This window comes from Oncorhynchus masou, chromosome 9, assembly GCF_036934945.1.
Source record: "Oncorhynchus masou masou isolate Uvic2021 chromosome 9, UVic_Omas_1.1, whole genome shotgun sequence".
NCBI lineage: Eukaryota > Metazoa > Chordata > Actinopteri > Salmoniformes > Salmonidae > Oncorhynchus > Oncorhynchus masou.
The window spans coordinates 20,844,404-20,860,868 of NC_088220.1; the positions used below are offsets into that span (position 1 = coordinate 20,844,404).

Sequence of the window (16,465 nt, forward strand, 5' to 3'; positions counted from 1 at the left end):
CTGGGGGGGGGGTTGAATACTTATGTAAATGAGATATTTCGGTATTTAATTTTCAATACATTTGGTACACTTTCTAAAAACATGTTTTCACCGTTTCATTATTGTGTATTGTTTGTAGATGGGTGAGGTGAATGTAGATATAATCAATTTTGAATTCAGGCTGTAACACAACAAAATGTGAAATAGGACAAAGGGTATGAATGCTATCTGAAGGCACTATTTATTAAGCAGTTAATAAAAGCAATTGAGTTGTCCTCTAAAACTAGCTAGAATGATCCAATCTATAGCTAGCTACAAAACGACTAACATTAACCTTAGTAGCCTAGCTAAATTGCTAGATAGCTAACAATACCTAGCTTGCTAGGTTGATACAATCATGCAGCTAAAGTTAATAATTTACAGTAGACTCACTGAATAAATGTGCTTGCTTCATCTTCTTTGTCCTGTGCCAATCTGCTGCTGCTTACCCAAAGCCAAGGGATACTGAAGTTCCTAAAAAGGTTAGTCAGCCAGTTTGTTAGTCCAGTAATGTTGGCATATTATTTTATTCCACTGTTTTGGTTATTCACAAATGGTGTGGCGCCAATTTCACTGTCCTAAAAGTAAAAAATCTAAAAATTCCACCACAGAGCAGTCAACACAGACAACATGAACACATTTGTCCAACCATAACAGATGGATGGCTAATTCAGAAAGAGATAATTGATAGATTCTAGCACCACCAGAACGGTCACAAATTCAGAGAAAGGCAGCCATAATGGCATCAGTCTTTTGACTAGCTAGTGCATAGTGACACCAAATGTTACAAAATGGTAATGCAGGTTTGGTTAGAACAGAGTGCAATGGAATGAGAGAAATTTAATAAAAATTACTTTGTAAAAGGGGGATATTATTTTCAATAACAAAGGAGGAAAGAAGTTGATTTAATAATCAAATAGATCAGGACAAAAACACAAAGTTACTGGTTTTATGTGTAAAAAAAATGTGTATAGTGTTAAATATTAACCCTGCCTCACATAAAATACAAAATGAATAATTGTATAAGAGCACCATAATCAGATGAACAAATAATATATTTCATAGTCATAGCACAGATGAAAAGGGAAGCTATTTATAAAAAATCAAATCAAATTGTATTAGTCACGTGCTCCGAATACAACAGTGAAATGCTTTTACTTACGAGCACCTAACCATTGAATAAGAATACGGATAAGAATAAGAGATGAAAGTAACAAGTAATTAAAGAGGAGCAGTAAAAAATAACAATATATACAGGGGGGTGTCGGTACAGAGTCAATGTGTGGGGGCACCGGTTAGTTGAGGTAGTTGACTCCTTGTGGATTTGTGCAACTCGATAAGAACCACATTCTCCTTCAATAATAACAAATGCCGACATGAGATTTGAATTTTGAACGATATACAAACATTATTACATTTATGTTCAGTAAATTCATAATGTTTGTTGTTACATCATTAACAGTTACCTCTAACAGTGGAGGCTGTTGAGGGAAGGACAGCTCATAATAATGTCTGGAATGGAGTGTAATGGAGTGAATGGAATGGTATCAAACATATGACATTTTTCATTTACTTTATTTATTTCACCTTTATTTAACCAGGTCGGCCAGGTGAGAACAAGTTCTCATTTACAATAAGACCTTGCCAAGACAAAGTAAAGCAGTGCGACAAAAACAACAACACAGTTACATATAAACAAACATACAATCAACACAATAGAAAAATATATGTACAGTGTGTGCAGACGTAGGAGAGTAGGGAGGTAAGGCAATAAATAGGCCATAGAGGTGAAATAATTACAATTTAGTATTAACACTGGAGTGGTAGATGTGCAGATGATGATATGCAAGTCGAGATACTGGGGTGCAAAAGAGCAAGAGGCTAAATAACAATATGGGGATGAGGTAGTTGTGTGTGCTATTTACAGATTGGCTGTGTACAGGTACAGTGATCGGTGAGCTGCCCTGACAGCTGATGCTTAAAGTTAGAAAGGGAGATATAAAGACTCCAGCTTCAGTGATTTTTGCAATTTGTTCCAGTCATTGGCAGCAGAGAACTGGAAGGAAAGACCAATATTATAGTTAGGGACGGAAATTTCTGGATTTTTGATGGCCTTCCTGAACTAGGATTCAGACACGGCTAGGACATCCAGGTTGGCGGAGTGTGCTAAAGCAGTGAATAAAACAAACTTAGGGAGGAGGCTTCTGATGTTGACATGCATGAAACCAAGGCTTTTACGGTTACAGAATTCAACAAATGAGAGCGCCTGGGGAATGGGAGTGATGCTGGGGGCTGCAGGGCCAGGGTTAACCTCTACATCACCAGAGGAACAGAGGGGGAGTAGGATAAGAGTACGGCTAAAGGCTATAAGAACTGGTCGTCTGTAACGGCGTTCTTCGTTTGTCGAAAGAAAGTCGGACCGAAATGCAGCGTTTTGGTTACTCATGTTCTTTAATGGAACAAATGACGATACACGAAATAACAAAAACAACAAACGGAACGTGAAAAAAACCTATACAGCCTGTCTGGTGAACACTAACACAGAGACAGGAACAATCACCCACGAAATACAAAGTGAAACCCAGGCTACCTAAATACGGTTCCCAATCAGAGACAACGAGAATCACCTGACTCTGATTGAGAAACGCTTCAGGCAGCCAAACCTATACAACACCCCTACTCAGCCGCAATCCCAAATACTACAAACCCCAATACGAAAATACAATATAGAAACCCATGTCACACCCTGGCCTGACCAAATATATAACGAAAACACAAAATACAATGACCAAGGCGTGACATCGTCTAGTGTGTTCTCAGGTCTCTCCAGAGATGTTTGATCGGGTTCAAGTCCGGACTCTGGCTGAGCCACTCAAGGACATTCAGAGATTTGTCCCAAAGCCACTCGTGCATTGTCTTGGCTGAGTGCTTAGGGTTGTTGTCCTGTTGGAAGGTGAACCTTCGCCAAAGTCTGAGGTCCTGAGCGCGCTTAAGCAGGTTTTCATCAAGGATCTCTCTGTACTTTGCTCTGTTCATCTTTGCCTCGATCCGGACTAGTATCCCAGAACCTGCCACTGACAAAAGTCCCCACAGCATGATGCTGCCACCATGTTTCACCATAGGGATGGTGCCAGGTTTTCTTCAGATGTGATGCTTGGCATTCAGGCCAAAGAGTTTGCCTTTTAGCAAACTCCAAGCAGGCTGTCATCCGCCTTTTACTGAGGAGTTGCTTCCGTCCTGCCACTCTACCATAAAAGCCTGATTGGTGGAGTGCTGCAGAGATGGTTGTCCTTCTGGAAGGTTCTCCCATCTCGACGGAGGAACACTAGAGCTCTGTCAGAGTGACTATCGGGTTCTGGTCAACTCATTGACTAAGGCCCATCTCCCCCGATTGCTCAGTTTGGCCGGTCGGCCAGCTCTAGGAAGAGTCTGGTTCCAAACTTCTTCCATTTAAGAATGATGGAGGCCACTGTGTTCTTTGGGACCTTCAATGCGTCAAACATTTTTTGGTACTCTTCCCCAGATCTTTGCCTTGACATAATCCTGTCTCAGAGCTCTACGGACGATTCCTTCGGTCTCATGGCTTGGTTTTTGCTCTGACATGCACTGTCAACTGTTGGATCTTATATAGACAGGTGTGTGCCTTTCCAAACCGTGTCCAATCAATTGAATTTATCACAGGTGGACTCCAATCAAGTTGTAGAAACATCTCAAGGATGCTTAATGGATACAGGATGCACCTGAGCTCAATGTCGAGTCTCATAGCAAAGGGTCTGAATACTTCTGTAAATAAGGTATTGCTGTTTTTATAAACCTTCTGTCACTTTGTCATTATTCTAAATCAATTTTAGAATAAGGCTGTAACATAACAAATTTTGTGAAAATTGAAGGGGTCTGAATACTTTCGAAAGGCACTGGACCTTATATAGACATGTTTGTGCCTTTCCCTATCATGTCCAATCAATTGAATTTTCCAATCAAGTTGGAGAAACATCTCAAGGATGCTTAATGGAAACAGGATGCACCTGAGCAACATGCAACAATTTCAAAGATTTTACTGAGTTTCAGCTCATATGAGGAAATAAGTCAGTTGAAATAAATTCATTAGCCTCTTATCTGTGGATTTCACATGACTGGGAATACAGATATGTTGTCACGCCTGCTCCCGCTCTTCCCCCCTGGCGCTCAAGGGCGCCAGGCTCCCCAGCATTGCGCGCTCCTGCCATCACCATTATGCACACCTGCCTTCTCCCCATCACATGCATTAGCGATTATTGGACTCATCTGGACTCAATCACCTCTGTCATTACCTTCACTACATCTGTCTGGTTCCATGCTCTGCTCCATGCTTCTGCAACAATTGTAGTTTGTCATTGTATACCCGTTTGCTGAAGCTGTTCCTGCCTTGTTTCCCTGTCTGTTCCATATTAAATGTTGACTCCCCGTGCCTGCTTCTCATCTCCGTCGTCAGTCCTTACATATGTATCTGTTGTTCACAGATACCTTAACAGTATTTCTGAGCATTTGAATTGCCATCGATAAATGCAATTATTCGTTGTCCGTAGCTAATGCTTGCCCATACGATCACCCTACCGCCACCATGGGGCACTCTGTTCACAACGTTGACATCATCAAACCACCTGCCCAAAACTATGCCGTACATGTGGTCTGCGGATAAGAGGCGAGCTGAGACGGACGTAGTCATTCAGTACTTTTGAAATGGACAGTGACAAAATTCAGAACATTGGCCGCTCTTACAGTATTCTCCCTTTACAGCAAGCCAGAACAGTATGATAAATAACAAGGGAATATAAAGTAGGCTATGTTCTGATGGGAGAGAGACCAAATTATTACTTTCTTTCTTAGCTACAGTATACATATCTCCCTGGCATAATACATCACTGTTGCATCAGCATACAATTCACATGTTTGAACTCACCGTTGTTGTGCCATACTCACTTGAATAGGAAGGTGGCACAGGGGTCCTTGTTGTCGGCAACCTTCTCAATTATTTTGCCATCAAAGTCTGGCATTCAGTGGATGAACTTGAAGTCATGCTGGATTGACAGCAAGGTCAATGCACTCAAACTTTATGGCTGGTGGTATTGAAAGTGAAGGTCTTTATCCTTTGTCGTGCTTTAAATGGTGTTGGTCGTCATAATGTAGCCTGTAATCTCCTTCACACATGATCACAAAAATAATCTGAAAATGCCTGGGCAGGAGTCGACCGACTCGGCATGGCCCCGCAGCGCTGTCTGACAATTGCCACACAATTTAATGCATGCTAAGGTTCTGGCAAGCACGTACCTATTCTCCTCCGTTTGTTGGTTGTGAAGGTCGATGGCTCGTCTATATGTGTTGTTTAGCTGAGCCACAATGTATGATTTCCCCAGTAATCCCAGTTTAACAGCATTGTCTATATGTGATTCACAATTCTCATGTTTTAATTCCTTAAACACAGACTTGGACCACACACCTTCTCCACCGAATAGCAGGTAGGGGAAGCAACATAGTGATTGCTTTGCGACACTTGCAGTTAGCCACTGCCTCCTTCCAAACCATTCATTGTTGAATTTGCCATTTCTGACTTTTTGTGTCATGTTTATGTCCAAATCCCAATGCTTACCGAGATATTTTGTCTCTAATTTCTCTTCTTATGACAAGGATGGAAAAGGATTTGCCAGTAAATTGTTGACATGATTCATGATGTTGACTGCTTATCTAGCTAGCTATCCTGCTAGCTAAGATTTTGAAAGTGTGATGTTGACATGATCAGTCCAGTCAAAGCTACAGGAGATATAATGTAATTTGACATCATTTTGTCTGTGGCCATTGACCTTGAGCCTTCTTGGACGGGCGCTTCTACTATAGATCTATGGTAGCACCCAAGGGGCTTGAACTGCCTAGCTCTCCCATAGATTCTGTGTTGATGTAGAGTTCCCATCGGTGGTGATGTTGAATTCCCATGAGTGACTGAACCCTGAGCCAATCAGGGCACAACCAGAGAAGATTAACAACGTCTTCGCCTGCTAGCCCTCCACCACAGAAAGCACTGAGCTAGGCTGAAACAGCTGCATGGAGCTGCCTGACAAAGAAAGAGACCAAGTTTGTATGCTGCTTTACTACATCTCTATTTTTGGTTTACATTATTTGATAAACTGATGTGTGATACTAACTAATATCAGAATGACATGTAAAACAGTCCACTTCTTTTGTTACAGGTGGGGCTTAAATCAGGTAGGTTTCTGCCTGTAAGATCTCTTAGCTGGTGTAACAGTGCCTGACATTGAGCATTACTCAGTAACCACAATAACCATCTCATATCTTAAGATACTAGTCTGGTTTACAGTACCATGTGAATGAGCCTCATATCTAAAGATATTAACCTAAAAATGATAACATGAAAAGGGGGGGTGTCTATTTCTTATGCCTAAAAGCACTATGGGTCCCACACTCTCCCCTCCAAATTAAACATAGTCCTTACATTCTGTATTTCCTCTGGATGCTCTTCGGGTCGTTGTCCGTCCATCACATAACGTGTATCTTCATTTAATGAAATGTGTTGCTAGCTGATATCATCATGCACTATGATAGCTGCCTCTGCCCTTTACGAGGGAAATGTGTCTTAACTGTTAGGTATGTACCCTTCCCTTAACCATAACCCATTACTTGACAAACGTGCCATGTTCTGTGTCTGGTACTTTACTCAGCCAATGACATAGTATCAACTTTAAAGTTAACTCGGGAACTATTTCCAGTAACGAGAACTTGTATGAACTAAAGACTGTTTCACATAGCTACAGTCTGTAAATGACTATTTTACATTACATTTGACATTTTAGTAATTTAGCAGACACTCTTATCCAGAGCAACTTACAGGATCAATTAAAGTTAAGTGACTTGCTCAAGGGCACAGAGAGATTTTTCACCTAATCTGCTCTGGGATTCGAACCAGCAAACATGCTCTTGCTCTTGGGACGGCAATTATAGTTGTTGTTATCTCCTCAGGCTGCACTTCCTGTGAGCATGTGTGCATGTACTGCTCCATGTCCAGCGGCATCCGTAACAACCCATCGGCGTCTCCATTTGATTTCCCAGGCCAATACTTGATGGAGAATTTGAAATCGGCTAACTTGGCCACCCATTGGTGTGTCGGCGTATTCAGGTTGACTGTTGTCAATACATAGGTTAGCAGATTGTTATCTGTGTAGACTATGAATGAAGGGGTGTAGTATAAGTAGTCTCGGAATCGCTCACATATCGCCCACTTCAATCTCTCACTTATCGCCCACTTCAATCTCTCACATATCGCCCACTTCAATCTTTCACATATCACCCACTTCAATCTCTCACATATCGCCCACTTCAATCTCTCACTTATCGCCCACTTCAATCTCTCACATATCACCCACTTCAATCTCTCACATATCACCAGTGGTGGAAAAAGTTTTAAATACAGTTAAGTATCAAAAGTACATGTAATTGCTAAAATATACTTAAGTATTAAAAGTAAAAGTATAAATAATTTCAAATTCCTTATATTAAGCAAACCAGACGGTACAATTATCTTGTTATTTTAATGTACGGATAGCCAGTGGCAAACTTCAACATTTAGACATAATTTACAAATGAAGTATGTGTGTATAGTGAGTCCACCAGATCACATGCATTAGGTTGACCAGAAGTTGTTATCTTGATAAATGTGTGAATTGGACTATTTCCTGTCCTGCTAAGCATTCAAAATGTAACGCGTACTTTTGGGTGTCAGGGAAAATGTATGAAGTAAAAATAACATAATTTCCTTACGAATGTAGTGAATTAAAAGTTGTTAAAAATATAAATAGTAAAGTAAAGTACAGATAACCTGAAAAACTACTTAAGTAGTACTTTAAAGTGTTTTACACCACTGCATATCGCCCACTTCAATCTTTCACATATCACCCACTTCAATCACTCACATATCGCTCACTTCAATCGGTCACATATCACCCACTTCAATCTTTCACATATCTCTCGCATATCTCTCACATACTGTAAGCTCATATACATTGTGTCATTGTTCATCTTGGCTCTGAGACAGCGTGGCCTGCTACATTCACCTGATCAGTTTTTCCCACTGGCTTCCTTTGTGCTCTACAGCCCTTTGAGAAGTCCCCTGATTGTCCACACATAAAGCAGTGATCACCTGTATCATTTTCCTGACAGGCACCGCATCCTCTCTTTCCATTCCATCTAGACTACTGTAGTTACATTTCTTTCCGGGTAGAAATGTTCATCGTCAGCTCATTCAAACACTGTTTCCAGTGTGTCCGACATGCACTTCCTGGTCCTATTGGGAGGTGGTGTGGTGCTCAATTCATACCCAGTAACATGCGCAGAACGTAAGGTTGAATTTATACATTGTGTATGCTAATGCTTTTACTTTTGTGGTTCAATCTGTATCCAAGTCGACTGCCTATATATATATATATATATATGTATATATATCGACACTGTAATACACATATATATATATATATTACAGTGTCGACTCGTCATATATAATTTCAGCCGAAGGTATTTTGAAACCAAATATTCCTCTTTTGAATTGGGCGCATACTGTGTGTGCGTGTGTGTGCGCGCGTGCGTGCGTGTGCACATGCGCTAATCAAATGATAGAGGTGCTTTTTCCACCTCCTAGTGGTGGGTTGAGTAAAAAACGTGATCACCCACTGAAAATAACCAATGTTCTTGTTTTTTTTCAGTTGTATTAAATGTTTCAATAGAACTTAATATTTTATTGAAGATTCTATATATGTGCTCGTGCATTTTCTATGGCAAAGTAAAATAGCATTAGATTGTAGTAGGCACATTTTCTGAAGAAACCATTTACACCGTTAATATTTTACTCTACAATAGCATGTGAAGTATTCCAATTGAATTTATATATTACCACCGCGGCAATGCGTTTCTTATTATAACCTTAGCACATGTGTTTGTTATAACCTATCCTACTACTGTTATGTTCATTGGTAGGCCTAGTCGAGGTACCGCTAGTGTTAGTCTAACAATAATGTTATTTTTTACATTTACTATTGACAAGAATGCTAAACTGTTCTTAGTATAACATGTCGATGCTCGTGACGTAGGACTCCCATGCCTTGAATGTGGGAGGACGTAGGGCAGGAATTCGACATAGACCTTTCAGTTGGTGCCTATGCGCAAGCGGAGGATGCTTCTGCATGTTATTCTTCAGCATCCGGTCTATATCTCAGAGTTGGTTCTCTCGCTGTTTCCATCGAGAAAGTAAAGGAAAACGCGAAGTGATATGCTACCTATATTGTATTTTTGTCAAAAACTAAATTGCATTTAATGAAGAATGGAATTTCTTAGGATCAAGTCGAGAAGAGACTGTACTATCTCTGTCGTTCAGTGAGTATCTCGCCGTTTCTGATTGTGCTGCTACCGAAATGCTTGAAACTGCTGCCTGTTTGGTCGTGCGTAATACCGGGGATTGCAGTATATTGCGAAGCTAGTCTCCTGACAAACAAACAATGTACCCATTCAAGCCTGGCTCAGAACTTGTCCGATGACTGATTCATGATTTAATTTGCTTTTTGGATTGTAAGGAGATCAATGGAGGGTCCTGCGCGTCCGTGCGCCCTGGTGCCATTTTAACACTAATACTGTGTTAATTTGGGCTTGCATGTCTGCACTGAAATTGCCAACACCAAGACTCATACAACGTTGATGCTGGATAATTCAGCAACATTGTTGTAAAAATGCTGAACAGCGTTTTGTTGCTCAGCGTTTTAACTGTGACCAGTTTCTCATCGAAGACTGAGAGTCGCAAAACTTCGAAAGACATTTGTAAGAACCGCTGCTCATGTGAGGAAAAGGAGAATATATTGAGCATCAACTGTGAAAACAAAGGGTTTACAACGGTTAGTCTATTTCAACCCCCACCGAACAAAATCTGTCAACTCTTTCTCAATGGAAACTTTCTTTCAAGGCTGAATCCAAACGAGTTTGTCAGTTATGGTAATGTGACATCACTTCATCTGGGGAACAACGGGTTACAGGAGATAAAGACTGGAGCTTTTACTGGACTGAGATTTTTAAAACGACTTCATCTCAATAACAATAACTTGGAGATAATCAAGGAGGACACATTTGCTGGTTTAGAGAGTTTGGAGTATTTGCAGGCAGATTATAATTACATCAGCGCCATTGAAGCAGGTGCATTCGGCAAATTGAATAAACTCAAAGTATTGATTCTCAATGACAACCTCCTGCTCTCTCTTCCCAACAATGTATTTCGTTTCGTTATGTTAACGCATTTGGATCTAAGGGGGAACCGGCTTAAGATGTTGCCTTTTGCTGGCGTGCTGGAGCATATAGGTGGCATTATGGAGATCCAACTGGAGGAGAACCCGTGGAACTGCACCTGTGATCTGATCCCCCTAAAAGCCTGGCTGGACACCATATCAGTCTTTGTAGGGGACATCGTGTGCGAGACCCCATTCAGACTGCATGGCAAGGACATTACGCAATTGATTAAGCAAGATCTATGCCCCCGACGAAATGCTGGTGATTCCAATCACCGCGCAATGCAGCCTCCCTCTGATTCCCAATACCACGGCCTTTCTCCCACCCTACACCCCGGTGTCACTCCAACAAAAACCCCAAGGGCCTCCCGCCCCCCTAAAACGAGAAATCGCCCCACACAAAGGGTAACGTCTAGTAAGGACAAACAAGTGTTCGGGCCTATAATGGTTTATCAGACTAGGTCCCCTGTTCCCATGACCTGCCCTAGCATTTGCGTATGCACGTCTCAGAACCCAGACAGTGGATTAAATATCAACTGCCAGGAGAGGAAATTGCATAATATAACAGAGCTTACCCCTAAACCGTCCTATCCAAAGAAATTGCATTTAACAGGCAATTACTTGCAGACCATATACAGAACAGACCTAACCGAATACAGCTCACTAGAGCTCCTCCACTTAGGAAATAATAGAATAGCTGTCATTCAGAATGGGGCCTTTGAAAACCTAGCTAATCTACGGAGACTTTACCTCAATGGCAATTACATTGAAAGTCTATCCCAATCATTATTCGCAGGGCTGCAGAGCCTTCAATACTTATACCTGGAGTATAATGTTATCAAGGACATTTTACCACAGACGTTTAACTCCTTACATAATCTGCAGCTGCTGTTCCTAAACAACAATCTACTGAGATCCCTTCCCGACAATGTTTTTGGAGGGACTATGCTGACAAGACTAAACCTGAGAAACAATCACTTCTCCCACCTGCCGGTGCGCGGTGTGCTCGACCAGCTCTCCGCATTCATTCAGATCGACCTGCAGGAAAACCCATGGGATTGCACCTGCGACATCGTTGCGCTTAAAAACTGGATGGAGCTATCCAGCACCAGCGTTGTGGTAAATGAAATCACATGTGATTCGCCCTCCAAACACGCAGGGCGGCTCCTCAGGTCTCTGCGTAACGATGCAATTTGTCCCGAGCCTAACGAGATCACAATAACCAAGGCCCCCACCGTCAGACCCAGCACTGACTCCACTCCTCCCTCTGCCATCACGCCCACGGACGAGCAGGTGCCCGAGATGCACGCCGAGGTGCCCCTGTCGGTTCTCATACTTGGACTGCTCGTGGTTTTCATTCTATCGGTCTGCTTCGGGGCTGGTTTGTTCGTATTTGTCCTGAAACGACGCAAAGGTGCTGATAGCGTTCCCGCCAGTGCCAATAATGTAGATTTAAACTCCTTCCAGGTACAATATGGTTCTTATAACACAGAACCCACTGCAGATAAAACAGAGACGCATGTGTATAACTACATCCCTCCCCCCGTTGGTCAGATGTGCCAGAACCCCATCTACATGCAGAAAGATAGCGAGCAGGTGGCCTACTATAGGAATCTAAAGGAACTAAGCTTCAGCACCATGGACACTAAAAAGTCGGAGTTGCCCCCAAGTCCATATACCATAAGCACAGTAGAGTTCATTGAGAAACAATCTTGCGGCAATCGAGAGCCGGAGCTGCTTTATCAAAACATTGCAGAGAGGGTTCAGGAGCTTCCGACTGTTGGGGCTCTGAATTATAATTTTTGCACTTTACCGAAAAGACAATTCATTCCTCAATATGAAACCACTAGACGACACAACCAGGACAGGTTGAATAAAACGGTTCTCTATGGGACTCCACGAAAGTATTATGCCAATCAATCAAAAAATGAACACCCTGTGCTGCCTGGGAAGCTAAAAACAGAACCAGACTACCTCGAAGTTCTGGAAAAACAAACTGCAATGAGTCAGTTGTAAGATATGGCCCTACTTACTATCATCAGTAATGATTACATCGATTTGTATCTATGTACTCCACAAATTGACGAGTCCAACTCAATCAAAGCAACATAAGCGTTTGCTCTCCATTATTGTCCAGCTGTATTGAGTAAACGTATATGCAGTTATACTATTTTACTGGAGGTTTAAATTATTTCTTCTACTTGAAATATAGTCTGTAGCAGGTACCGCAAGAACTATGTAAACTACTGCTTTGTGCATTTCATATTCTATATTTTATTTCGTCTGTGGGAAGCGATTTCATTTTAATAGAAGAACAGAAGTGAATAATTATGAAATTACTTTCCTGTATATAATAGCCTATTGATGGTGAGTGTGAAACACATGTACTGGTTCCGTCCACTTGGCAACTCATTTATTCCAGAAGTGCCTTTGCACTCCAAGTATTTTATCGTTGCTTTCTGCAAATTGACATTTTATAAGTGCTGTATTTTAAGAATCTTTATGTAAAATATAATTATTTGTCCATTACATTAAACATAACTGAAGAGTGTATGATATTTATGGTAGAGAATATGTTTTGAATATCTAAGTGTCTTTCAAGATGTACAATTTAGAGAATTGCATAATATTGTATGATATAGATGATCAATACAATGCGCCATAAGCGCAATTAAATTTTCACTGAAGCACTTTGTCAAGTCTGAATTAAGCATTAAGATTTTACGTCTCTCTCTCTCTCTCTCTCTCTCTCTCTCTCTCTCTCTCTCTGTGTGTGTGTGTGTGTGTATGTGTGTGTGTGTGTGTGTGTGTGTGTGTGTGTGTGTGTGTGTGTGTGTGTGTGTGTGTGTACGTGCTTCCATGTGATGAGGAGGGGGTGGGTGGTTTAGGGGCGGTAACAGCACTCTCTTTGATCTATAGATCACTGTGTATTGATGAGGAATTTGCTGAGCACTTTCGCTGAATGACGCTTGTGCATGCAATTTATCGACCAGCGTTGCTATAGGTCCCTCACTGTAATAACACAGGACTACTATTCATCTCATACCTATAATATTCTCCTCAAAAGGTAGAGAGCAGCAGTGTCCTCTAAAAGTATAGATTATTTACCAGTACGTTACGATTTACGGATGATAAAAACTACTGCTCCACAACAACTGATCTCCTGTCGCCTACCTGAAACGCACAACATGATGATTAGTTCTCAACGCTCCTTATACCAAAAATAGATTGTTTTCAGTGGATTTAAATGGACCCGTTTATGTTTTGACCTTCAGGTGACATTTGCTTTGAAGTCTGCTGTGGGCATAAATACAGTACCTTCTCCAAGCCCCGGTTATTCTGCTGTTTGTCTCTCGTTTTGTTTTTTTGCCCGTCGCTTCACGTTGCTATTGTGTCGCTGTCCATGGTGCTGAATGTTTTCTTTTTACTACTAATGCATTTTCTATGGATTCTACTACAGTAAGGGGACTTTTCAATTGCTTTGTTCGATTTCACATTTACTTTGTTATGAGTGCACCATGTTTATGTTGTTGTTGTTCTTAATCATTAATTAATTAAATTGAGAACTAAATCAATTTGGGAACTTAAATTAGCAATAACTGGCCTACTTGTGATTTAATTGAACCATTAATGTAATGCTTATGTGAGTCTTACAATCCTGCTATTATGCTTGTGGGTAAGTGAGCTTGTGCTTGTGGGTAGCAGAGGCCATTTGAGTTGGTGTGAGTGAGACTGAGTGAAAGTGCTGTTCATTCCTTCTGAAACAGAGTGATTTTCTTTCCTGCATGGCACAATGGGTCTCTGTGTTGCTGTTTACTGCTGCTGTGGAGAATGAGGGGTTAGACATGTCTTGCACACCAATGAGGCTCCTCCCTCCCCACCACACACAGATGTCGATGGCATGCAATAGCTTTACAATAGAAGTTATCAATCACTCCGGTCAGTTGACACCAGAAGATAGGATACAATATTATACATTGACAAACGTGGTGTGCTTAACAATTTGAGGATGACTTTGAAGTATGTGATTGTGTGTTCTTGAATGACTGTGGGATGTTTTTGGGACACCGCCTGCTCTCTAGAGCTTCACAGGGATAGTTTTGTCACAAACGATTTCCATCCATGGAAAAATCCATAATAAAGGAAGCAATTGAGATCTATTTTATTTGATCAGCATATTGTAATTGATTCACTTTAAATTATCCCTCTTTCATTTAATTACAACAATATGGTTCCTGTTGTAGACAAAGGTTCTACATGGGGGATGTAAACTTTGACCTTGTTTTGCTAAGATGTGAACTAGTGTGAATCAATGGAGACTGCTTGGGGCCTCTCCTGGGGCGATCATGGACCTCTTCATAAATGCTCTTGGGCAAGTTCATGTTTATTCAAAGGTTGAACTGGTTTTTTCCCCTCTTTGATTTGTGATGAGGCCCAAAGAGAGTGGCCTATGCTTGTTGTGTATGATACTGAATCTCTTTGACATGGTGGAGACCAAGAGACTAGTGGGAAGAATGGAAGGTCGATATTCCTCTTTCCCAGGGTCCCCGGAATTGGCCGGACTCACAACCAATTCACTCTCATAGTAAGGAAGTAATGCCGGATTGTGACATTTGAAAGGTCAGGGTCCATAATGTGTTAATATCTCATATTTTGGATCACTATAGATGCATTGTTCCACATTAACTGTTGGTTATGAATTTCATAGTTTCTCTAAGAAATGTTCAGATAAATGCTAGGCTCCTACTGCATATGGTAATGCTGCTGCAGGATTGTTTTTTTTCATTCATTAAATCAAAGTAATCAAGTACACAACTTAGAGTACAGTTGCAGTTTTTTGTATTGCTTTGGGGAATCTTTCACAAGTATGTGGTACATCTTCACGACTCTTAGTATAAAACTCCAAACAGATCATCCATAAGACAGTTGTTTCACAACTCTAAGCACATTTTCAATTGACCAATTACAACACACAAAACATAATTACCTTTTCATCTTAATGTGTTTCATCTAGAAATACATGTTCACATTGCAGTACATGTTCATATAAAGTAACTGCCTTTCACAATGCAATGCTCACTTTACTTTGATAAAATACTGTTACTTAATCCGACTGCTCTTAATGGATGATCACTAAAACATTTGGTAAACCTATAGATTTGACATGTATACTGCCTGGCCTACTACAGATTATGAGAACTACATAATGAAAATGTAAGTCTGTGAAGTAGAAACACGACAAGTATAATATGTACTTCTATAATGATGACAATTATGATTTTACTGTACAGTTATAAAACATATATATCTGCGAGATGTACCATATGTAACAAAACAAATCAGTGTTTATGGGTAGCAGATGTTACAGCAGTTTCAGCGAAATGCTTGTGATTCTGGCTCCTGTAGTGCAGAAATACAATAGCAACATTGTTGCTAGTGTCACACTCTAATGAACTGAGCTACAGTTCCACTACAATACAGGAGAACAGTGCTGTAAAATAGAATATATGACTACAATGCAGGTGGAAGGTGTATGATGGCCATCCCCATGAGCATATCACCCTCCTTCAGTCCATGGATGAGGCATGCAATGATTTCAATCCAGACCTATGTAAGGCTTGGATTCACCATGCCAAAAGGTTTTTCCCTAGGTGCATAGGTCAGAGGGTTGCCTAGTGGTTAAAGCTTTGGACTAGTAACCAAAAGGTTGCAAGATCGAATCCCCAAGCTGACAAGGTCTGGCGTTCTGCCCCTGAACAAGGCAGTTAACCCACTGTTCCTAGGCCATCATTGAAAATAAGAATTTGTTCCTAACTCACTTGCCTAGTTATATAAAGGACAATGAGGATAGTTATTGCCTAATGTGAAAACAGCAATAACTATCCTCATTGTTCATGTTTTACCTTTATTTAACTACGCAAGTGTAGCATGCTACATTCAAAGGGCAATTTTGTATGTTAATTTGTTTTGCTATTGGATTAACTGGTTGTTAAAGGAACGAAATTGAGAAGGTATTGTGTTTTGTTGATTAAACATTATACTGTATTATATTTCACAGTAAACTTATTTTTGGGATTAATGGTTGAGTGGTGAAAGATGTCTACAAACAAAATTAATGCACACCGAAAGGTTTTGAATAT

At 40.7% G+C, this 16,465-nt stretch overlaps 1 protein-coding gene across 1 annotated transcript; it reads left to right on the forward strand.

Annotated features, from left to right (window-relative positions):
• The first annotated feature begins 9,209 nt into the window (after positions 1-9,209).
• On the forward strand, positions 9,210-13,168 carry slitrk2 (SLIT and NTRK-like family, member 2). Its single transcript, XM_064973449.1, has one exon. The coding sequence runs from the start codon at positions 9,780-9,782 to the stop codon at positions 12,339-12,341; it is 2,562 nt and encodes an 853-aa protein (XP_064829521.1). The 5' UTR covers positions 9,210-9,779; the 3' UTR covers positions 12,342-13,168.
• The last annotated feature ends 3,297 nt before the right edge of the window (positions 13,169-16,465 follow it).

Excerpts from the sequence above, each read along its gene's own strand:
- slitrk2 (XM_064973449.1), top strand. The coding sequence starts at position 9,780 with ATGCTGAACAGCGTTTTGTTGCTCAGCGTTTTAACTGTGACCAGTTTC.